This window comes from Harpia harpyja, chromosome 1, assembly GCF_026419915.1.
Source record: "Harpia harpyja isolate bHarHar1 chromosome 1, bHarHar1 primary haplotype, whole genome shotgun sequence".
NCBI lineage: Eukaryota > Metazoa > Chordata > Aves > Accipitriformes > Accipitridae > Harpia > Harpia harpyja.
Window position 1 is genome coordinate 45,250,890 of NC_068940.1, and position 23,603 is coordinate 45,274,492.

The 23,603-nt window shown below is 44.3% G+C and overlaps 1 protein-coding gene across 4 annotated transcripts in view; it reads left to right on the top strand.

The window, feature by feature from the left end:
• Positions 1–22,355, top strand: part of MMP24 (matrix metallopeptidase 24) — a 47,319-nt gene extending 24,964 nt beyond the window's left edge. For all 4 annotated transcript variants that reach the window (XM_052790320.1, XM_052790347.1, XM_052790329.1 and 1 more), the window contains 5 exons: positions 3,864–4,025; positions 15,816–16,030; positions 17,206–17,344; positions 18,270–18,536; positions 19,802–22,355. In XM_052790320.1, coding sequence (XP_052646280.1) covers positions 3,864–4,025; positions 15,816–16,030; positions 17,206–17,344; positions 18,270–18,536; positions 19,802–20,139 — 1,121 coding nt within the window. In that variant the 3' untranslated portion in view covers positions 20,140–22,355. The remainder of the gene's footprint in view (positions 1–3,863; positions 4,026–15,815; positions 16,031–17,205; positions 17,345–18,269; positions 18,537–19,801) is intronic.
• Positions 22,356–23,603: the final 1,248 nt, after the last annotated feature.

The following is a 23,603-nucleotide window of genomic DNA, read 5'->3' on the forward strand; positions in this document are numbered from 1 at the left end:
ACTTGCCCTCTGAGAATGACTTAGCTGCTTTCAGACTCGGAACCCTCATAGAATAGAGCAGGGTGGAGAAGGCAGCTGACATGGGCATGCTGGAAGGAAGAGAACTATGGATGTGTCTGGGAGGAGGCTAGAACAATAAGGTGAGGGGATGAAACAGTGGTGAGAAATCTTTGGCCAGAGCAGGGAGCAGTAGGGGGAGCTATTTTTGCTAGTGCTATTCTACTGCCTTTCAGCAAAGGCTTTGAGATGAGAAGCAACCACAGCATTGAGAATCAGAATATTTGTTGAGAACCAAGAGCAGCTTCTCGTCCTACTTTCTGTGGAAGTCGCTTCATTTCCTAGAAATTCTCTTTACCTCCCCTTCATCTGCTCCAGCCATCACCTCCCAACAAATCGCTGCAAACTCCAGTTTGAGTGGCCTTCTAGCGATGTATCTTCCCTTAGGAGGATAGCTTTTCCACTGCAGTGTTGACCTGTCATCTGTGGCTGTGCTAGAACTGGGAAGGTTCATTTCTTAGCGAGTCCCTTATCTCTAGATGCAAGGAAGCAGAGGTCCCCAGCCAAAATTTTCCGTGCTCTGTGGCATCCTTGTACACCGCTGTTAGTCAAAATGGTGTTTTAAAACTGGACAGCAGCAGCTGTTTTCCACAGTTGTCTGTATTTCCAGGGATAGGTATTGCATCAGGATAACTAGGAGAAGGTGCATTTCTGTTCGATAGTAGAAGAGCTGGTCGGCCTGACCACCATGGTTGTTGACATACTTCCTCAGGTATGAGCCTTCATCTTTCTGGGCTTGCTGATCGTCTCAGATCTCTTCCTAGCTGTCTCACTGGTGATCAAGGTACCAACAAAGACAGGTGATCTGCTGGACCTGATACTTAAAAAGGAAGAACTGGTGGGTAGTGTAAAGATCAGTAGCATCCTTGGCTGCAGTAACCATGAGATGGTGGAGTTCAGGATATGTATCAGAGGGGATAATACTGAGGTCAATACTGTTTAAAGCTTCATGAACGACCTCAGTGATGCAGCAGAGTGCACCCTCAGCAAGTTCAATGATACGAGATTTGGAGGAGTGGTTGATATACTAAATAGTGATGCTGTTATTCAGAGAGACCTCAAGAGGCTGGAGAAATGGGCTGACAGGAACTTAATGAAGTTGAGCAAAGAGAAATGCAAAGCCCTGCACCTGGGCTTTGTTGGTGGCCGACAGACTGGAAAGCAGCTTTGCAGAGAAGGACCTGGGTGTCCTGGTTGACACCAAGTTGAACATGAGTCAGCAGTGTGCCCTTGCAGCACAGGTAGCCAACAGCATCAGGGCTGCATTAGGAAGACCATTGCCAGCTAGTCAAGGGAGATGATCCGTCCTTCCTTTCTACCCAGCACATCTGGAGTGCTATGTACGGGGCTTCCCAATACAAGAAACCTGAAATTCAAAACCTGACTGGACAGAGTCCTGGACAACCTGCTTTACTTGACCTGTCTTGAGCTGGGGAGTTGGACTAGACAATCTCCAGAGGTGCCTTCCAACTTCAGCCATTCTGTGAGTCTGTGTGATTCTGTTTTCCAGCTGTAAAGTGGGCTGGCATTTGTTTTGGGCAGAAACAAGTGATTGAAGGCTAATTAAAACTAATGTAAATTAAGATAGTGTCTGATCTTATACTCCTGATAAAGGTTTAGCACACAGGGGCAAGTAACTTACATAGATTTATGTGTAGACTTACATCGAGACAAGTTCTAGACATGCTATCAGTACAAAGACTCTCTGGATACTTCAGCAAGGAGGAAAATGCCACCAAACTGGTGACGGAAAAAGTCTCCAAGCACTTAGCACAGGCACAGCCCATGAGTCAGTGGTAGAAGTCACTCAGTACAGAGCTGACTTTCATGAGACTCTTCTCACAGACTTTCATGTGTGAGCATTTGTGGTAGCAATGAAAATTATGCTTTTATGAGCATTTAAGTGATATAGGAGAGTAAGTCTACTTGATTTCCAACATGATTTTGAGTCTTTGAATCCCTTTTGAAAACTGGGTGCATCTTCTAAGCTTGAGTGTTTTTGAAAATCCATGAAGAGTGATCAGTCCTCCAAACTTTACCATGAAACTACTTAATGCATTTTATACTGTGCTGCTGGACATTTTATTGACTTGTTCTGCAGACACCAGATTTTTCAGCAACAGTTGAGAAAAAATTATTAAGTCCCCATTTGGATTTCGCAAATACAGAAATTCTGGAATTTTAAATACATATATGGCTAAATTTTAGCCCCCATACGTTTTTGGACAATTGTATTTGAACAAATGTATTTGAACGTTTATTTGAAATGCACTTGTATATTTTACCATGTCTTGCCTATTCAGGTGCTTACACCCTCCAGCTCAAATGTTTACACAATTTAACCGTTTCGGTGTGGTGTGTATGACCATTCAAACACTGTTACTGACTTGAGGTATCTTGAGATGCTGGCAAAGCACCCTGCTGTGAAGTCTTGCAGACCCCTGAACCTATGTTGTCACGTTTTTATGGGTAACAGTGAAGTAATAAGTATTTAAAAAGTGGAGATAGTTCTCCATGAATCACTGTTGCAACCCCTGTCCCAAGGAGAGCTCGGCCATGGTGTACAGAATTTTGTTACCTCTAAGACAGGTGCAGTTTGGAGATGTGGGGAACAGAGATGCACTGTTTGGAGGTGCTGCAGAGCAACCACTGAGCTGCCACTGCCAACTGCTTTCTCCCGTGTCTGATTGGAAGTGCTCTTCATTTGTGCCTTGCCAAAAACAGCAAAGAAGCCCAATTCAGGCAGAATTGAGGGCTCAGGCATTTTAATGGCATGGGAAGACTTACATCTGTCCTTGTTGGCTGTGTCTTCATCCCTCACACAGCATTGTCATATCACCTCCCATGTCAAGGTGCCCTCACGAAGTAGGACATCCAGGGACCACACTAGATCGAGGAGATGAGGGTCCTAGATCCATGGGACTGAAGAGGAGTGTATGCCTGTAACATAGAGTTGAAGGTACCCCTACTTCACACTCCTACCAGCTTCTGGACCAGACAGGGCTCCTCAGCCCTTTCTCTTCCTGTCAGGAGCATGTCCCTTCTTTCCTCCTTCCTCCTTCTCCCTCCTGTCATTGGGATCCAACCCAACCTTTCCCTGTGTGGCTCTGCCTCCTGCAGGATGGTGCTACCTGTACTCACCTCCTCCCACAGACATGGCAGTGCCAGGAGTCCAGCAAAGTAAAAGCATGTTGAGGAGCCTGTGCTAGAGGAGATGGGGTTGTCCCAGGTACTACATGTGCTACGGTGGGTGTTAGCCCCGCTCTTCTCTGTCCTTCCTCCTGCTTTGCCAGATGCCTTACAGATCTCCCGTAGGATTTAGTCGTCCAGGTCAGATCACAGCACAGCACTGGAGGACCCAGAAGGGGGACAAAGCTCCCTTCTCACCATGTACCCTTGTTGATGAGCAGACTGGCAGTGCTCTCATCTCTCCTGGCAGCACTTATATGAAGAGGCAATAGTATCAGAACAGCCTATTTTGTTGGCCATTTTCTGTAAACTCTCTACAAAAGAGTCTACAGTTGGTATCCTTTCACTCCAGGCAGCTGCCTGTTTTACCTGGTCTGAGGGTGCTCATGGTCATGGGTGGTCATGGGCTAGGAGCCTCCTGCCCATTCTGTGACAATGACTGTAAAAGCTGCACAGACTTTCAGGACTAAAACCATCTCTGGGAGCTGACCCTGGCACTGTGACCTGCTGTGCAATAGGATAGCAAAGCACTTGCTTCTTGCTTTATGAGTAAGTGGGGCTTGGGATCGTGTCAGGCTGTGGCTGTGTACTAATCTGGCTGTGCCTTCCTTCCACAGGGAATGATCTCTTTCTGGTTGCGGTCCATGAGCTGGGACATGCGCTGGGTCTGGAACACTCCAATGATCCCAGTGCTATCATGGCTCCTTTCTACCAGTACATGGAAACACACAACTTCAAACTGCCCCAGGATGACCTCCAAGGAATTCAGAAAATCTATGGTGAGCAACACTACCAACTCATCTATTTACACTGAGCCCAAGTCTAGTGAGTATTTTACAGCCACAGACAGGTAGCCCCCAAAATGCTTTCAGCTGGTGGGCTGGATTTCCTGCCATAGCTGAATGGGGAACCGTTTAAAGCCCTCAATCCACAGCCGAATATCAGATGACTGTCCCAGTGGTGATATCTTTGCACAAGTCAGGATAACCAAATCTTTGTCATCTTGCTGCTGCTCCGTCCCTCACTATGTACCCAATATCAAGGAGCACTAAAAAGGGAAAAACAGGCAATTGCTGGACCCAAGATTTGTCTATTAGGAACAGCCAGTGCAAATAGAGAGGAAGAATGTGAAGAACATGGAACAGCAAGGAAAGGTAAAAAGTATTTATGCACTCATTTTTTTCCTCCATATATAGAAGGTAGGGGAAAAAAGGCTTGGATCTGCTTAGGGAACACTTCTTTTAATCTCTAGCTGAACATTGTTGTACAACATGTGCCACAAAGATATGGGCTCAAGGAAAAGAGAAAAGGAGGCAGAGGGGTTATGGGAGAAAACAAAGGGGCTGGAGATGATGTGGTACCATGTGACAGGATCATGGACCCCAGGGTGTGAGGACAGGGACTTTCAGAGAATTATTGGCTGAAGGAGACTCTGGGAGCAGAGGGAAATGTAAGTTTTAGGAGCCCGAGTCAAGGGGAGGCTGAGCTAGAAGATGCTAATGGATACAGTCTGAGGCAGCCCATGGAAACAGGTTTTGTCAAACATCCCTGATTTCATTCTTTGAGGAAAGTACAAGTTTGACAGAGAGGTTACTTAATAAACGTGGCATAGAGCAACTATGCTATATAGCTGTGCAACATTGGCAGCTTCTTGATATCTGGAGTCAAATATTAGCTCCCAGTACCAGTAGATCAGATATTATATGAATTAGACCTAAAAAAAACCCTTACAAGATGGTTGTCAGTGGGAAAGCCAGTGTTTCTAAGGGATTGCTGCTGGGATCAGTGGCAGACCTGACACTAGTCAATGTCTGCATCAGTGATCTGCCAGTGAATTTTAAATTACTGCTAATAGAATTTGTGCCAAGACCTATAAGACTCTAAAGCAGTACAGCAAGACTTTAGAGGTCTAAACTGTATGTCAATTGTCTAAGTCTGATTATTTTTTTTTTTGTGACTGGAATGAGATTAATTTGTTCAAGTGTAGATGCCTAAAGAAGAGAAATCTCTTTCTGGGCTATTTTCCCTGACTCCTGTCTGGGCAATGGGAAAAAATGTGGATTTGTAGAGTGCAGTTCATCCTCAGTGTAAGGCAGATATCCAAGTAAGATCCAACATTTAAAATAAGATGGCTTGAAGTACACCCAGGGGGAACTGGCTCTTCCCATTAGTGCAGCTGAAGATTTCTCTTTATTGTTCATTACCAGGATGAAGCTGTATGGCAATTGTCCTATGGTATCATTTAATTATGCATACTTTAACATAGTATATATTCAGATACTCAGGATAACAGAGACTCTGGATGGTTTTGAAGTAAAGTGCTGGGGTAGTAGTTATTAAAATTTCATTAATTAATATACCTAAGTTTTCGTTTTTGAAAGCTGCTAAAATGTCATTACACTGTTTCTATTTTGAAATGTTGATTTAGTTCCTGTGAACTGTGACTAATCAGAAAGGAAAAAAAAAATTTATCGCTGACAGTGAAAAATTACTGGTTTCTCTGTTTTCAGATACCTTTTTGGAAAGGGAGCAGATAAGGAATTGACAGCCATGCTTCTTCACATTGTGGTTCAAGCCGGTATCAGCTGTGGCTGAGTTGAGGACCAGCACTCCCCTAGCACAGCTTGGGCAGGGACCCTGAGCTGAGATGGGGCTCCTGGGCCCATGGGTGGGGGTGGATGTACCAGGTGATGCTGGTCAGGGCCATTAAGACCTATTAGTGTCCTCAGAGCCTTGACAATTTGTGAGAGCACTGCATGGCATCTTGTGCACAGCAGACAGAGCAGAGAACTCAGTACTGTACTGCCTACGGCTTGGCAGCAACATCACTACACTTCCACTTATTTTTCACTTACGTAACGACATTAAACTTTAGCCACATAGTATGTTAAGGTTCTCTGTATGCAATATAATATGCTTAAAATTTTAACTCAGCTTAAAAAAAGCAATATGAATGAATTACTACCTGGTGCAGGTAGTAATTAGGAATTAGTTTGCTGACTATCGTGCAATCATGCAAGGCTCTTCTCTGAGGCCTTTGAACTGGAGTGGGTTGGGGATGGTATTGGTGTTTGTAGAGATAACTACTCCTGCAGGGAGAAGAAGGAGCAGCTTCTGCAGTAGGAGCTTTGATTCCCCAGGTAGAGATTTCTGCCCTTAGCACAGAGTTGCAGTCCAAAAACTAAAGTTTAGTTTAAAACTAGGTTTTACTCTTATGGCTCATAAAGAGGAGATGGAAAATGCAGGCTATGTTTCTCCCTGGAACTGGAGATATGAGAACAGATCCTTTCATCAGAGCTTCTTACAGCTGAGAAGGGACTGCTGAAATATCCTTCTTGTAGCTTTAGCAGGAACATTCAACTAATGTGTTTTATTTCCACAGTGCCAATCTGCTTTGTTGTGCCTTGGGAATGCCAAAAGCCCATCTACCAGAGCACCTGTCCAAAAATCAAAACCTCCTGCTTTCTTGCTGCTTTGACATTCTCCACAGTGCAGCAGCATGTGCTCAATACGTATTATTTAGGAACCTACAATGCAAAATAAGTCACAGAGCCACTGCCTTGTCTGTAGCATCCTTTTTTAAAAATGAATTCAATTAAAACTTCCAATTTTTCATTCCACTGAAGTTGCTAGAACAAAGAACAGAGGCTCTACTAAAGCTTAAGTCCATTTTATCTCCTTCTTTTGAGAATGATGTGTTTCAGATGTATTTTTATGTTGTATCTGTGTTTATCCATTAGAAAAGAAATATGTCTAATATTTTAAATCTGTCATATAATGATTTGTTGATTTATTAAGTTATTTTCTGCTGGATTTATTTCAGAACTCACCTAAAGAGACAATAGGTGTTGTGAGCTCTTGTTTGTGCTTCATGCTGGTTAGTATAAGGTCAACGTTTAAAATTATATTCCCACTTAGGAGCTAATGATGAAAAGGCCAGCAGCTCGCCATGTGTGACAGAGTAGACTGTAAGACAAGTCAGCAGTATTTCCATCTTCTGATAGGTGCTTCTTGTAGCATGTTCCTTGACAAAATGAGGGAAATATCATGACCGTTCTTTACATGTCTTTTTCAGAAGGATATCTCCCACTGTACTTCTGTGCCCATGTCACAAGTGGCATGCCCAGGAAGGAATTAAACTGTAAATAGTACCATTATGTAGGTCCCTTGGATCTCCTGTTAAGTTGACTGCCTGTTTTAATTTTGCTGGTGTTGAAGTCAGGGCTGCATGCAGCTACCGTGCAGATGGAGAGAGGAGACATACTCAGCCATGGCCTTGTCACACAGCCTGAACTGATCATCCTTCAGCACTGGTTCTGTTCTTCATGTCCTGCTCTAAGTATCCCTTTGCACTAGGCTGTGAAGCAGCCTTTCATGTTAGAAGTGACTCTTCTGACACTATGCCTGGGGAGCAGAGGGGTTGACATGATGTGCAGGAAAAACTTACGTCCATACAGATGCTTGGAACTGGTAAACCAGACCATTACCTTCAGGCCCCTTTCAAAGCTTGAGGTCACAAAGGAAAGGTCTCCTAATCACTCAAAGATAGACCAAATCATTAAGCCTGGAGACAACCTCAAGGATCTGGGTCATCCCAGATTTCACTGAGGACATGTCAACCTCACACATCTTTTCTGCAGCTCAAGAGAAGAGCTCCCAGTTAGTGTACATGTTGCATCCCATGAGGGCTGAGGTCCAGGGTGGTCATCAAGCCACACCAATCCCTGGCAAAAGAACTAGACAACACCAGCTCTGACATCCAGGAACAGGGGATCAGCAGGGCACAGTGTCCATGAGCAAATAGCACCTTCTGCCAGCCTCATTACTGCTGTGCAGCAGGCATGGGTTTCATAACCTCCCTCACCTTTTCCCAGTGGCAGCCCATAGAGCAATCCCAGATCCTTGTAACCTACATGTATGTGTGAGATGGCTTGTGATGAAACAGCAGAAAAACCTGATGCAAAATGCTACACATGGTGACACTGCATTGTAAGTGGGACCATCAGACCAAGCTTCGCTGTCATGCAGGACCTGGCAACGTTAGGTATAGGACTGTTCTCTGATAATATCCTCTTGAGCGTGGGAAGAGAACAGAGTAACATCCAAGACCTTATCTGCAGAAGCTGCATGATCTGGGACTTTTGGATCCATGCCCCATGGTGCTGTGCTCATAGGAGGGCAGGGGAAGGAAATGCACGGCAATAAGAGAGCTGGAGGGATGTGCCCTGCTGCCACATCTCTGTCACGTTGCAGAGATACCAGACTCTCTCTCTATGCTGTGTCCCTTCATTTGCACCTTTCCTCCTGTTCAGAGACTCGGTTGGCCCCAACAGGAAATACCAGACTCCACCTCTGGTGCATCCACCGAGTCTCACCTGCCGTATGCCAGGTCTCCATTCCCATTCCTCCAAAAAACAGGCAGGGAGCAACCGCCTGGTTCCTGGTGCTGTTCTTGGGGTCCACCTGACACCTGGAGGACTCTGCCACGACACAGGGGCTCACCCATGCCCACATCAGCCCTGGAGCTGCACACATTGGGTGTGAAAGGAGGGAGCTGATCATGCTGATCAGCTGCCTCCTGACAAAGGGGGAGCTGAGGGGGAGCCCACGTCTCTTGGGAGGTTTCTCAGCTGATGGAGAAACCACTGCTTTATGTTATGGCTAGGCATGAAATAGTTCTCTTATCCTACAGTTCTTTCTGAGTATAAAAAAATGTTCTGTTTTGCAGTGGAGCAGATGTCAGACTTCTTAAAGTTTTTCCAGAGGGGAACTAGGCTGCAAGCATGACAGCTGGAGCATTTTGCAGAGCGCCAAACTCTCATCATTTGCCTGCCTAAGGCTGGGAATTTTGGACCCAGTTTTCTTGCACCCAAAGCAGAGAACCCAACCGCAAGGTGAATCGCCTCATTACAGATCCCAGGAGAGCATTCCCTTTGGCTTAGAGCAAGGATTTCGGCCATGGATGCTTGTCTTCCAGGTGAATGCTTTATCACCTGGGTGGCAGTTGGTCATTCAGAGGAGAACGTCTATGCGAGAAGGGCTCAAGAAACCCTTCCTGCCACCCAGTGATGATCATGACAGCCTTGACTGCCCAGCTGTTGGGTATGCTGTGGGTGCTGGAGCTTGTTCTGCAGACTGTAGCGCACTGTGGCAAGAATACCCAAACTAACCGAAATGGCTAATTCACTTCACTGCTGATGTCTAACCCCAGAAGTGCAAAAAGTGCTCTGTGGACAGGTTTCCCAAGCGAGCAAGGGAAATGAGTCCTTCCTGAGCTCTGAGCTGTTGTGGATGGACCATCTCTCATCCCTGAGGTAGCTTGTTGGCAGCTAGGTCATTTAATATGAACAAGGATCTCTCTCCACTGCCCTGGAGTCTGCAGAGCAGCCAGGTGGGTTTCTCTCACTCTCCCTGGCTCATTTGGATCATACATTTTGATTTGAAACTGAGAAGCCTTTCCTGTGTACCTGGACAGCTGGTACAGTCCTGCAGAAACATGCAGGCAGCTCAGCTTTTTACAACCAAAAATCTCCTGTATGTTATTCAAAAGTGTAACTGCCTGCCTGTAGTCTGGATGATAGTTTTATTCTTGGAGTGAATATTAAGAAGATAAAGACAGGCCTTTGTTTGCAGGTGGATCGTTATCTCCCCTGATCTGAAACAAAGGGCATCTTCTGCACTGGCAGGCTTGGAGAACCACCTGGCTCGCGCAAAGCTGGCTGTGATGGATGCTGAGCCATGCAAGATGGTGAGCCTCCAGGCAGGTGTTGTGCAGTTGAGGGAACACTCTGTCAATAGCCAGGAGGACAGTACAATTATATTTTGTCCTCAACTATCGACACAGTGGCTCCTAAATGCCTCCTCTCTCTGTGTTATCTTCACAGGTCACCTTGGTATTCAGATGGTCTGCGACAGAGGAAGCATGAAGGGAGGAGGCTAAGTGCCAGTGGCGGAAGTCACACTCTGAAGGTGATCTGCTGTGACCCAAAAGCTTTCTGACATTCTTTGCCTTGGTTGTGATAGAGAAGAAGAAAATCTTCTTCTCCACACAGTATCTGTAAAGTCCCAGCAAGGTGCTTCCCTCCAGAACGTAGAGTTTCTAGCTCCAGGAGGTTTCTTACCTGCTTCCTGTGTGGAAGTGGCTGCAGGTTCAGCCGCGGGGGTGGGTTGGCTCTGGTGCTGGGATCACATGCAATAACTAGGTGACTGAGTTCAGGCCCAATTGCAGATCCATGCAATAGCCTCTCTCACTTAATTTTTCTCTCAATGAGATTTGCTCTGACTGATTCTCTGAAGTTGCTTGGAAACGTAGTGATAGATGCTGTGCTTTGCGTGCAATACTGCCTGGTTAGTTATTATCACTGGTGGGTGTAATCAGTTCCTGTAAGAAATACCAAGGTGCCAGCATCTGTTAAGTAAGTCTTTGTTCACACAGTCATCTCTGCTTCTGATAAACCTGTTATATCATGCCTTTAGCCGTCTATTTTGGAGGCAGGTTACTATGATGAGATTCTGGAAATAGTAATGACAGGCAAACTGTATAGGTTCTATTCATTCTGCTTTCATGCCAGGTTGTGCTCCGAAGTGGCTTAGGTCTTACAAGATAGCATCTTTCTTCAGCAATGGACAGGCTGTGCTTCTGCTTTCCATCCCCCTAACTGTAGACCAAGATCTGCCTGCCTAGCACTTGGACCCAAGGATTTTCATGTTGTATGTGTGCTCCTCTGCTCTTTGCATGTGCATAACTGTTGGATTACCTTCCACCTTTAGCTGTAAGTCCACCCTCACTCACTGACAAAGCAAAGGCAGCAATTAAAAATAAAAATGCAATCTGTATAACCACAAGAGGAGACAAGACTTCAATCAGGATAAATTAGAACGGCCAGAATGCATAAAAAGAAGAGAAGAGAAAGATGGCAAGGAAAAATCCATGGCTGCCAAGGAAAGACAGTAAGAGGAATATTTTAAGTGAAATGACAAAGTCTGCATCCAAGCAAGTTGCAGTACCACCTGTAAAATGTGTGGGAAGCCTTGCCAGTGCTGAGTACCTCCTTCAGAGCAATATGCCAGCACTAGTTTGGCCATTGCAAGCAGTGAGTATGTATGGTGGCCCAGCTTCCGTTATTGGTCCTGACTTGTGATCTCTTTCCACCGCTCTAGCAAATGTTTCAGTTAATACAAATCTCTGATTCACCTGAATCATTGCTGATTTGCACTATCCTGACTGCAGTGCGTGCAACTGCTTCTGCCTTGCAAATTTACTGCATTCTGTTTCAGTGGCATCTTAGGGCTAATTAAAATCTTTACATTGGTCTCCCAGGCTGCGGGTGCTATTTTAACTTTCCTCTTGTCTACAGAAGACTGTGACAGACTTTGGGTGCTTAAGTTGAATGTGAGAGAGTTGAACATGACTGCTGTCCTGCAGCAGGGGCAAGGCAGGCTGTAACCTGGTATACGAGTGGTCCTCACTCATGAAGAGAGAGTGAATCTTTAATAACTGCAATCATGCATGAGATGTTAAATTTCTAGCATATGACCACAATACTGTAGTCCTTATTCTGCATCTTACTATCAGATTCTATGTGTCTTTGTGACCCATCAGGCATATTCATCATAATTTTCTTTAGATATTACTCCAGTCTCACCCTTTTCTTCCTTTAAAAGAGGGGAAAAAAACTAATGTCATGTCCTCATATTATTGCTCATGGTTATCTCTATAAAGCTCTAGTCTTGCTCTCTTCTCCTCTCAAAGTGTGGAGGTTTTGGCTTATTATTTCTGGAAATTGAGAACTGCTGTTGATTTGAGTATCTCTATCTATCTGCTATGTCTGAGAAGCAGAATCGCCCTGACTTGGCAATCACTCTCTTTCATGCTCTGTGTCTTTCCAGCAAGCAGTTTGAATATATAACACACAGTGACTTCTTGATTCCCTCCCAGACAATTCCCTCTGACAGCAGGTGTGCCTCTCTGCATTGCAGATGATTGCTACATGTCTCACCCTGTTTAAAGGCAACAGTGCTCCTTGGTGTCCTGCTTACAATCATGTTGTGAATTTGCTTTTAGCTCCCTCTCACAACACGTGGATCTATCTTGTGCTGGAGCTGGTGGTGGTCTTCTGCAAACTACCAAATAACTGTCCGATGAAATTACTCCACTGTATCAATTAAATGGACCATCAAAGAGGCTTTTCTGATCCATATTAGCCTCTTGCAAAAAGGGGAGGGAACGAACAACTACGACTCCCTTGTGCTTCTGTAGCAACATGCTATAGTCTCATTTAGAAAGATGATACTTGTATCAGTCTGTTGACAGGGGGACCCTATCATGCAGGACATGCATTAGAGTTCTTTCAACGTTATTTACAAAATAACATGGCACTCAAAGCCATGTGGATGGCAGCACAAGAGTAAAAGGATCATGGTGCTGTTTACTGAGACCTGCAGCGTGCAGTCACTGCTTATTGTTTCCTTGCTTATGTCCCAGTCAAGACTTACCTTTCCTTAATGCAAGCATTACCTATCTTCACCAAGCATGTAAATTGCCGGTTTCCAAACTTAATTTATTCAGGTACTATAATTGGCACCAAGTGTCATTTTTGGCAGCCAAAACAGGTTACCAGTTTCCTGCTCCTTTAATTTGCCAAAGCAGGAGCTGAACACTGTGCTCCCACATCCCATCTGAACAAACCAGAACCCTGGCTTTCTTTGTGTAAGATCTGTCTGGGACCTCTTTCCCCATTCCCATCCCTTCCTCTGCAGCATATCACACTGTACCAACTCAATCTTGCCTCCATGAGCTTTCCAGCCTGAACCAGAAGTGCCAGCTAGCATGCCACTTGTCGGAGGCGATGCCTTTGCACAGCCCCTATGCTTCACACCACAATGAGCTGCCCATGGCTGTATTGGCAAACATCATCTATGGCTGCTAGCAAGAATAATAGTAGCACATCTGTAGCTACACCAGTATTTAGGGATGGTGTTAAGTAAATAGAATGCTGAGGACTTGACACCCACTCTATGCATTTCAGGGAAGGAGGTGGTTGATGCAGCTTAGCTCTAGCTGTGACCTTTGATGCCTATTTGCAGCTGCAGTATCCTAGATGCGCTCCAGAAGTGCATCTTCAGGTTTAGCTTTGTCCAAAAAGAATGTATATTTCATGAACTTCAGTGTGAATCAAAGCACAGAAACTGCGAATGATGGAGCATCTCTTCAAAAGCACACTCCTGAGCTGAACTGAAACACTGATGTAGATGCACCCATATTATCTGGCTAAGAATGGGGTCCAACCCTGGTTGCTCCTATGACAGGCAATGTCTGGAGACCTTTGCTGCATACCATGTGGGGATAATTCACAGATCACTAGCAGGAGCAGTATCACAGTTTGGGAATTTTATTTAAAAGAACTTTATGGTATACTGGGCACTGAACAGCTAAGAATGGAGGGGGATGAGAAATACACAGCATCAGTATAATATTTTTATCCATTTCATGTAGACAGCTTTCCAAGAATAGTTATCAACAGAGAATCCTCATCTAAAGGATTTCTGTGAGCAATATTTGATGTCTTTCTTTTATTAAATTTCTGGAATAAAAGTAAATAAAAATAGTTGCTAATAAAAATTGCATATGGCACAAAATACCACATTATGAGGACAAGTCACCCTGAAGAAATATAATGATCCATTTGAAAAGCTTTAGAAAAGAGCTGTAAGAATAAGTAAGTCTCAAGATCTTAAAACCAAAACACATTGCAGCAACAGACAGAAGGAACTGGTCTATTTAGCTCATTAAGGAGAATTTAAAAAGCATCTTCATCAAGATCTGTAAATGATTAAATGTTGAGACACTAGAGATAAGAAAAAATACTGAATCTAAAGCTGCACAAACTAACAAACTCAGACAAGACACAGACTTTAGCAGTGACAGGGCTTAATCATTGGAACAATTTGCTGTGCTTTATAGAGGATCTTCTATGGCTTGAAATCTGAAAAATGTGCTGTATCTGCACCAGGAACACTAGGCTTATTGCAGGACTTGCAGGTAGAGGCTTCTGGCCTGGTACTGCAGGAAGTTGGACTATATTATCTAAGTGGTACTTCCTGAACATAATATCCATGAAACCTGCACACAAGATTCTTACCATTACAGCCTTAATAACGACTTCTTTGACACTAGTTGTGATGATTGTCACTAACCCAATCACCCTTCCAGGATGTGCTAAGCACTCATTCATTATAGGAGCCCTTTAAAAAATGTAACGTTTAAGAGCTAAGTTGACATGGGCACCTAACCATCATTTTAGGCAGCATAGTTCAAAACGTTTATCTGCAAAAGTCCTCTTCTAATCCCACAGGTGCGTAGCCTCCATGGGTATCTAAATCGTTACTCATAAATTCCTTCTCTGGGTATGGGCAAGGGAATCCCCCACAACAGGGTAACTCTCTTTCAGCCTGTGAGGATGTGCCTTGTCCAGTGCAAGTGTTCAATAAAACCAGGTGGTGTGAAGCACATCAGCAGTGCTGTTGAACCCCTAAAACAGTGAGACTGATATAGCAACCGTGAAAGTCAGCCCCCATTCTGTCCACTGGTGGAGGTTTGTCCTGCAATCTCTCTACAGAGCCCCTTCAGAAAGAGGTTGAAACCATAATCCATGCAAATAAACAATCAAATCCCATTTGATTACATCAGATATAAAACTTGCCAAAATCTGTTGCTTCTAGTAGCCTTCTGCTTATTGCCATATTAACTTGTGGCCTTCTCTGGGAAGCAACAAGAAATCTGTGACTCTCTTAATTAGACTTGGTCCAGATTTTATCAGATTTTATCCAGATTTTAACTGTTAATGAAATCATCCTATGGCACTCGGTTTAAAAGCAGACCTCTGCTCCAAGACTAAGTCAGTTGTATTTTTCTAACTCTTTGCATTCCTGTAACCTTGTCAGGTCTCAAAGTTGAGCTGGGTAAGGACCAAAGGGCAGAGCTGTGCTTGTGGGGGGGTATCATTTGAATGAGAGCATAGTCCCTTATCACAGCTCTTCATCAGAGTGTCCATGGTATTCTGAAAGCAAAGATTGGTGACTAAACTGTAATAAAGTAATTGCTTTCTAATTTCTAAATTCCCCTGCAGTTCCCCTTAGATTGTAGCATTGGTTTTCACACCCTAACTTTTTTCTGGTTTTGCTTTGGTTTTTGTGGTGGGTTTTTTTTGTTTGGTTTGGGTTTTTTTATGGTCTACTAAACTTTTCTATTCAAGGGTTATTACCTTTCATTTCAGTTGGGAACATGATTGGTTTGGTTCCTCCTTCCTTTTAGCTCCAGCCTCCTTGGGAAGACTTACAAAAACATACTGGCTCTTCAGTTCTTATCGCTCATCTGTTTCGGGACATCTTTTATGCGTGGATGCATCTTGTTCTGCTCCCCATTTCTAGGGCATGAGCTCTGCATAAGGAGTACGTAAATTCCTCACAATGCTATTCATCCAGCCTGTTGCCTTTTAAAACCTACGAGGGAAGCACAGAAAATCCAAACTTGTCCACTTTTTGCTAAACTTTTTTCTTTTCACTTCTAGGTCCTCCTGTTGAGCCCCTGGAGCCAACCAGGCCTTTACCGACTCTTCCTGTTCGCAGAATTCACTCCACTTCGGAAAGAAAACACGAGAGACAGCCAAGACCTCCTAGTCCTCCTCTGGGTGATAGGCCATCTCCTCCTGGCATGAAACCGAACATCTGTGATGGCAACTTTAATACTGTGGCTCTCTTTAGAGGAGAAATGTTTGTTTTCAAGGTACTAAGAATTCCTGCTTACCCATGAGTCTTTCTTTAGTATTATTGCTGGAAAAGATTAATAGAAGTATAAGGTAGTGAGATTTGAAATGTCTGTGAAAATAGCTCTGTTCCTCTGAGGCTGATGAATGAACAATGTTAGAAGAAAATGTAAGCAGATTGGCTCTGTAATATTTGGAAACAGTGCCTGATGGGAATCATAAAATGCCCAGGCAGCCTGTGCACCAAAATGTGAACTGGATGCACTGGCAGAGAATTCAGACACCATCAAGTTCAGAGAGGAGCCACCTGTAAAGCCGGAAAGCAATACCAGTACCTAACCAGGGGTTAAGCCAGAAGATGGCATGCATCAAACCGTGGGCTTCAGGGAGCACTCAGCCTACCTGAAGCTCTTGGGGAGTTTGAGTCAATCTTGCTTGTAAATTACAGCCAGGGATGAAGGAGTGGCTTTGCTCAATAACCCATGTTAGAGTGCCTTGAATATGGAAATCCATGGTCCCATTCCCAAAATACCTGTAGCTTTCACTCTGTCCAATGGGTGTGAATGTGGAGAGGGATATATTGAAGGTCATTAAATGGACAAACCACATCAGTTGCAGAAAATGCCTGAACTGAAAATAGTTGAAGGCTGGGACAGTATCTGGGAGAAGTTTCACATCCCTGAGCATCCACTATGACTTTAACTAATGATCTCATATCTAAAGGGATATTTAATAACGCCTCTGTGTCTCTGGACGTTGTGTGCTTCACAGAGTCGCCAGGTAATGTTAAGGCTGTATGGCTGTCCTGGGGTCTGATAGTTGAGCACCAGTTGTACCAGGACAAGTGTGACACCTCAGTGACAAGACACGCAGAGAGGTCACTCACAAATGAGTTCATAACGCTTATAACTGTGGACTTGCTTCCCCCTGCTCCTTTTTCCTCTCCTTCTTTCCACCCTTTTTCACAGCACCAGCAATGAACTTCTCACCCTTTTGGCTGCCATCTTCCCCACGAAGCGCTTCCCTCACTGGAGACAGTGTTGGGCTGGGTTGGAGCTGTCATCTGAACCAGGACTTCTGTCTTTAATGGTTACAGGGCCTAGGCAGGGATTAGTAATACTTGATGCTGGATGCCCAGCCTGATTTCACTGCAAGATAAAAATGCTCAGTCTGAAGATGCTTCTGGTTTTCTCAGGATCGCTGGTTCTGGCGTCTGCGCAACAACCGAGTGCAGGAAGGATATCCCATGCAAATTGAGCAGTTCTGGAAAGGCCTCCCCGCAAAGATTGATGCAGCCTATGAGCGGTCTGATGGAAAATTCGTTTTCTTCAAAGGTACAGTACATTTCAGTACAAGCCTACCACACCTGCCTCACATCACACTCTTCTTTTATGGCATGAAGATGGTGAAAACAGGTACACTGCATCCTTGTCCTTTTCCAAGGGGACACTTCAGGCAGCCACTAATCCTTAAAATACAGTTTAGTGGGAGCTGGCCTCTGTATAAAGCCAATATTGATTAGTGGAAGTTGGCTTCCATGTGATAACAAGAAATAGCTCCTATTTCCCAGGGAGTGTCAGTCTCCTGCCAATCTCTTTGAACAAGTTTCAGCAGGGCATTAGGGCCTCTCCAGCTATAGGGCACTCCCAAATCACATTTCTGGACGATTGTCTCCTAAAGACAAAATGACCAACATTGTGATGGGGCCCACATTAGCTGCTTGCACTGTGACAGTGTCTGAACAAGATCCTGTTACTTGAGAGCAAGTTGTAAGCAAGGAAGAGTGGCAGGAAAGCATCGGCACATCCCTGTACAAAAACACAGTGCCTGGTTTTCTGAATTTATGTCTGCAGCTTCAGTCCCTCAGCTCAATAAACTATTGAAACTTGAGAAGGCTCAGGGAAAGGCAACAGAAATGATCAAAAAGTATGGGCTGACCTCCTGCAAGGAACCTCTCAGCCTGAATGAGGGATGACAAAGACAGGGTATGCGAGAAGTCTTTGAAATCATGACTGGCCTAGAGAAGGTAAATGGGACAGGGTTGTTTAACATCTCTTCCAAAACAAGAGCTGAGGAGCAGCAAATGAAGTCAGGAGGTTTCAGGTTCAAAATGAAGAGGAGAAGCAGCTTTTTCACATAATACCATTAAGCCTGGAAATCGTCAACATGCTGTGGTTCACTGTGGCTATTTTACATTTATATCAATTCAACTACTAATTAGGCAAATCTGTGTGTTGTTTGTGTCCCATTCATCTCTAGGAGATAAATACTGGGTTTTTAAAGAAGTGACAGCAGAGCCAGGCTACCCACACAGTGTGGTGGAGCTGGGGAGCTGTCTGCCCCGGGAAGGCATCGACATGGCTCTGCGTTGGGAGCCGGTAGGCAAAACCTACTTCTTCAAAGGTGACAGGTATTGGAGGTACAACGAGGACAAGAGAGCAACAGACCCAGGATACCCAAAGCCCATCACCGTGTGGAGAGGAATCCCTCAGGCTCCACAGGGAGCTTTTATCAGCAAAGAAGGCTGTATGTATCTGCAGTCATTATGCCTGTTAGATCGGTAGTAGCTTGTCTACCTTGGGAGTTTGATTGTTGGATGTGGGGTGTTTTGAGTATTTCCTGAGCTAGGCATCAAGTCTCAGAAGTCCTAGGGTCATACTGGCACCTGCGAGCACTGGCAGTCTGAGACCCTTCCTGACCCTCATCCCAACCCATAGACCTCCTCAACTCCTAATCCACATTATCATAATGCCAGCTGTGGGGGATGGGAAGGCAACTTTTTCTGGTTTGGCTGCCACAACAGTCCCTACCCGAGTTTTCCTGGGCCCTGATTATGAGGATGCCATAACTTACATTTTCCTCTTAGTTTCTTACCTGCAGCTAGCTCAGTCACTCCGTTACAGGCTCCAGCCTGCCTGATGTACTTTGAAGTTAGCTGTGCTCTGAGTAGGGGATTGGACCTCCAGAGGCTCCTTCCAACACATTTCTTTCTCCAGTTTGAAGATTTCTTCCTCTTCATCCAGTTGGGGAAAGAACTAACACAAGGGGCTTGTGCCGTTGAGGCCGTGTTTAAATTTGGGGCTGCGGTGTGAGACGAGGGCTGTAGGGCTGGGCTATGCTGGAGGACTGCAGTGAGAGCCAGCCAAGCTGGAGGACAGATGCAGGAGACCCAATGCTTACACCACTGTTCCCTTCTCCTTTTTCACTTGAGCGTGATTAGAAAAGGAGTCACATAGCATAAACTATTATGCTTTTATTAGCAGCAGGACAAGACTGCTCCTTAACAAAAGCCAAATATTCTGGATTCTGTGGCCATAAAGACTCATTCAGCATCTGCTCCCGCAGGCTGGGTGAACACAAACCTTAAGTATTCTTCCAAACACTATCGCATCCAGGCACACACTGTCATTCTGCAGATTATGTTCATTGCTCGGTAATAACAAGCACATCTTTACAGATGCTTTAGTAAAAAAATAACTCACTGCAGAATGCTTACTTTAAAGTTAGTTAGTGGTTTGGTTTTTTTATTCACAGCTTGTCTTGGCCAAGGGGAATAGTGCTCTGTGGGCAACATTGCACCCACAAGCCAGGGTTATGGCTTCTCCTTTAAATCCTAGCTCCAAACCCACCTTCACTTTTCAATGGTTTTGGAATGCCCTGCATGAATGTGTTTTATTGTCCCAGGCAGCTACCACCTCTAGCCTTTCAGGCTCTCTGCACATCCTCACACAAGCACAGCTCATCAAGTTGGAAATGATGTGGTGAGAAATATTCTCTGTTTTGTCTCCTAGTTTATACCTACTTTTACAAAGGGAAGGAGTATTGGAAGTTCGATAACCAGAGGCTGAGCGTGGAGCCAGGCTACCCCAGGTCAATCCTCAAAGACTGGATGGGCTGTAACCAGAAGGATGTTGAACGAAGCAAAGACAGACGCCTCCCCCACGACGACGTGGATATTATGGTGACAATAAACGATGTGCCTAGCACTGTAAATGCAATCGCAGTTGTGATCCCTTGCATTTTGTCTCTGTGTATCCTTGTCTTGGTATACACGATCTTCCAGTTTAAAAACAAAGAGGTGCAGCAAAATGTTGTGTATTACAAAAGACCTGTCCAGGAATGGGTATGACACAGCCTGCTGCACATTTCAACTCATTGATCTGATGAGGACTACGGACAAAAAACAAAAGAAAAAAAAATGCATTCGGAAGCCTACCAAACAAAACTACTTCAGTGACCTACAAGTTTTGGACAGCCTGGGACTGAAAGAAGCAGGAAAACTGGAAAAAATACAGGCAGCCTTGCAGCATGGAGCCTCTTCCCTTCTTACTGCCTCAGTTGTGTGTTAGTCTTGGTGTGCCATCTGCCACAGGCTCACTCTGCTAACATCAGAGTCTTCAAGACAGGTTTCAACTGACCTGGGAAACTTCCTTCAGTTCCCTGCACCAATGCTCCCTGTTAAACCCAGCATTCTCCAGTGTAGCTAAACCACCTCTGAACAGAACCATTTTTTTTAATAGCTGTCTCATAAATGAATTACAATCATGAAATCTATGAACAGGAACAATTCAGTATCATAAGCAGAAGACATTCTGATGCTGAACCATTCTAAAAGATCTTCTTAGTTTATTACAAAATCCAGGGAATTACCTGGATACAATTTTCCAATACCTGCTGGTCAGATGTTTTGTACATTCATAACTAATGAACGCTGCCACTCAGCACAGTGCATGAGGAACCACTAAGCACTCAAAGAGGTAAACAAGTGCAGAGCAGAAGCTCAAGAAGCACCAAACCAGGCACCATAATGTTACCTGGCAACATCAAGCCCTAGATTGGGACAATCTGAAGACAAAGTAATTGGGTCTAAAAAAACCAATCATCATGGGAATACGTGTTTTTGTTTTGGGAGCCATTCATGAAAGAAATGTTCAAATGTCATATGATGTTGTTTTAAGCTCCCATCAGCAAGAAACAATGAACCAATGGTTACTGATATACTGAAAAATATGTATAGATGTAGACTGCACTCTGCCCCTGTTAAGATGCTGGAAAAAGATGAATTGTTGTTATGTGGCATGTATAACTAGATTGTGGAATTTGTATGTTGGGTTTCAGGAGAATGGAAATGTTTGTTTGGAGTGAGATCGTCATTATATTTTGCTGAAATAGTCAAGATACAGTAAGAATTAGGCCTGTTTATAAAACTAAATTCAATCCCTGTAGATGTTACAAACATCGTATGCCTTTGAAATTTTTTTGTTTTTGCTCACTTCTTCACAGGCAAGTATTTGGCAAGGACCAAAGGAAGCATGGCACACAGTAGAACGAGTTCATCACTAGCCACATTTGACCAAGACATAAAAATCAGGTAAAGGCTAGATAAATATCTGAACTTTCAGCTAGTAACTTTTCAGAAGTCTCTTCCTACAACAGTAGCTTCTGCTTATCCCTCTTACAGTTGTGAATGGTTTAGGATGCCATGTCCTAACCACAAACTTCGTCCATTTTGTTGTTGATGCCGATATTTCTACCATGTTAAATAAGAGTGGAAGAAGAGTTTCTTGCAATGCAATGTAATGGTGAAGTCCAGACCTGTACAGAAGTGCCATTCACGTAAGCATATGAACTGCTTTGCACACTGACTATAAGGAATAGGTGATTAGCGTAAGCGCTCTGCCTATAACTGAATTTTCAGTGCAATGGAAGTGCAATGCACAGAATGTCCAGTTAGTATAGAAAAAGTGTAGCTTTATAATGTCAGCTATGAAAAAAAATCCAAGGGTGACAAACATGCTAAAAATATTCTTAATTACAATGATGAGGAATGAAGAAGCAGAAAGATTGTTAGCATTCTGAATTTCTAACTAGTGCTCAAATATTGCTATGGTGAAGCAGGATAGACAAATAGATACTTCTAGTGAAGCCCACTAGGACTGCATAACACGTGGTCTCAAACTGTATTTTGTCCTTCATAATTGATTTCCATAGCCAAGCTGTTTATTGTGTTTAAACATAAAAATACTACAAACATATTACAAATTAAGTGAGAAGCTAGTAGATGCAAAACTTTGAATTTTATTGAAAAAAATGTGATAATGCCTCATGATGGGTGAAGGAGTGCAAAGGACCAAATGAAATCGGAGCTACTAATTAGGACACCCCCCCCACATGCTACTCTGTACGTTGCTATGTGTACTATGTATGTGGTAGAATGCACACTATGAACGCCACAGCCACATGGCACATCGAACTCATCTGTACGCTGCCATCTCTTCTGGGACTGTGACAGCCCAAACCTTTAAGCAACTTCCAACAGCCATCATTAAAAAAAAAAAAAAAATTTACAACCTAGAGAAATGTCTGGTTTTGTTTGTATTTTCTTCCTCCTGCCCAAAGGTAGGAGGTTTGGTCTGTTCATAACCCTACACTGAGTAACAAGCTGTACAGGCAGCACAATGCCTGGGTCTGTAGCAAGCTGAGCCATTTCCTCAGACAGCTGCATATTGCCTTGCAGAGCCTGGCATCGCCCCTGCAATAAGGCAAGGTGCCTGCCCTATATTGCCAAATTCAGCCTTCCTCAAAGACCTACTGCTTCAAAGAAACAGAGAAAAGGCACCATTTCTAACTGCTTTGTAACTGGCTCCTGGTGCAGATGTTACATATCTGAGCTTTCCAGGGCTGTGAGGTATTTGTGTAGGTGTTTAAGGAGCTGAGAAACAGCCCTCTGCAGCTACACGTGTTGGCGCTGGGGGGGCTGGGACAGGTAGGTGAGCAGTTGACCCACTTCCCCCGAGTACAATCCTATTCATGCTGCTATCATCTCTCTTTTGTTAAGATTAGCACCCATGCCATCCTGTGGTGACCTAGATCCAGGCACAAACATCAGTATTTGTGTAAGGGATCCTTCATATTCCTGAGCTCTTTGCTGGGATCCTGTATTATGCTACAGAAACACAGCATCTGATCAGCAGATTATCGACTCGGTCTGCCTCCCATCAGCATGGCTAAAGCACCTCCACAGACAGGTGGCCAGGTTCCACTTCCTGTCCAGAAATGCAGCCCCAGGACATGCTGCCACCACAGAGGAGCAGGGAACAGCAGTGCTGCTTCCACTAATCCCATAAGTAAAAGGCTCTTCTAGGTGTGCCCCTGGCACAATACACACCACCCTGCAGTACGGGCCACTTGTATAGCCAGAGGGGAGTCCTGGCACACCTCTACCTTGAGCACAGCAGTTGCAGCCCCTGCATCGAGCAGCCCACTATATACACTATATTGCACTTGCATTCTACTTTTTTTTTTCCTCCCTTCATTTTTTGACCACTTTGAATAATTTCATCAACAGTAAAGTAGGCTCATTTTTCCAAGCAAGTTAGAAATGTGCTGGGATACACAATCACGACAGTCAGAACAGAGGTGGTTCTCCACCGTTAGAGGGATTAGTTGTTCCTAACATCATGAGGACTCAGGTTTTTAAAAACCTCTGTGAAGGATCCTGACAAAACTTTTTGGACATTAAAGCACGCTATGGCAGCCAAAGCTACACACCCTACGACTTCTTCACTGAACCTTGAGCTGCGAGACATTCAT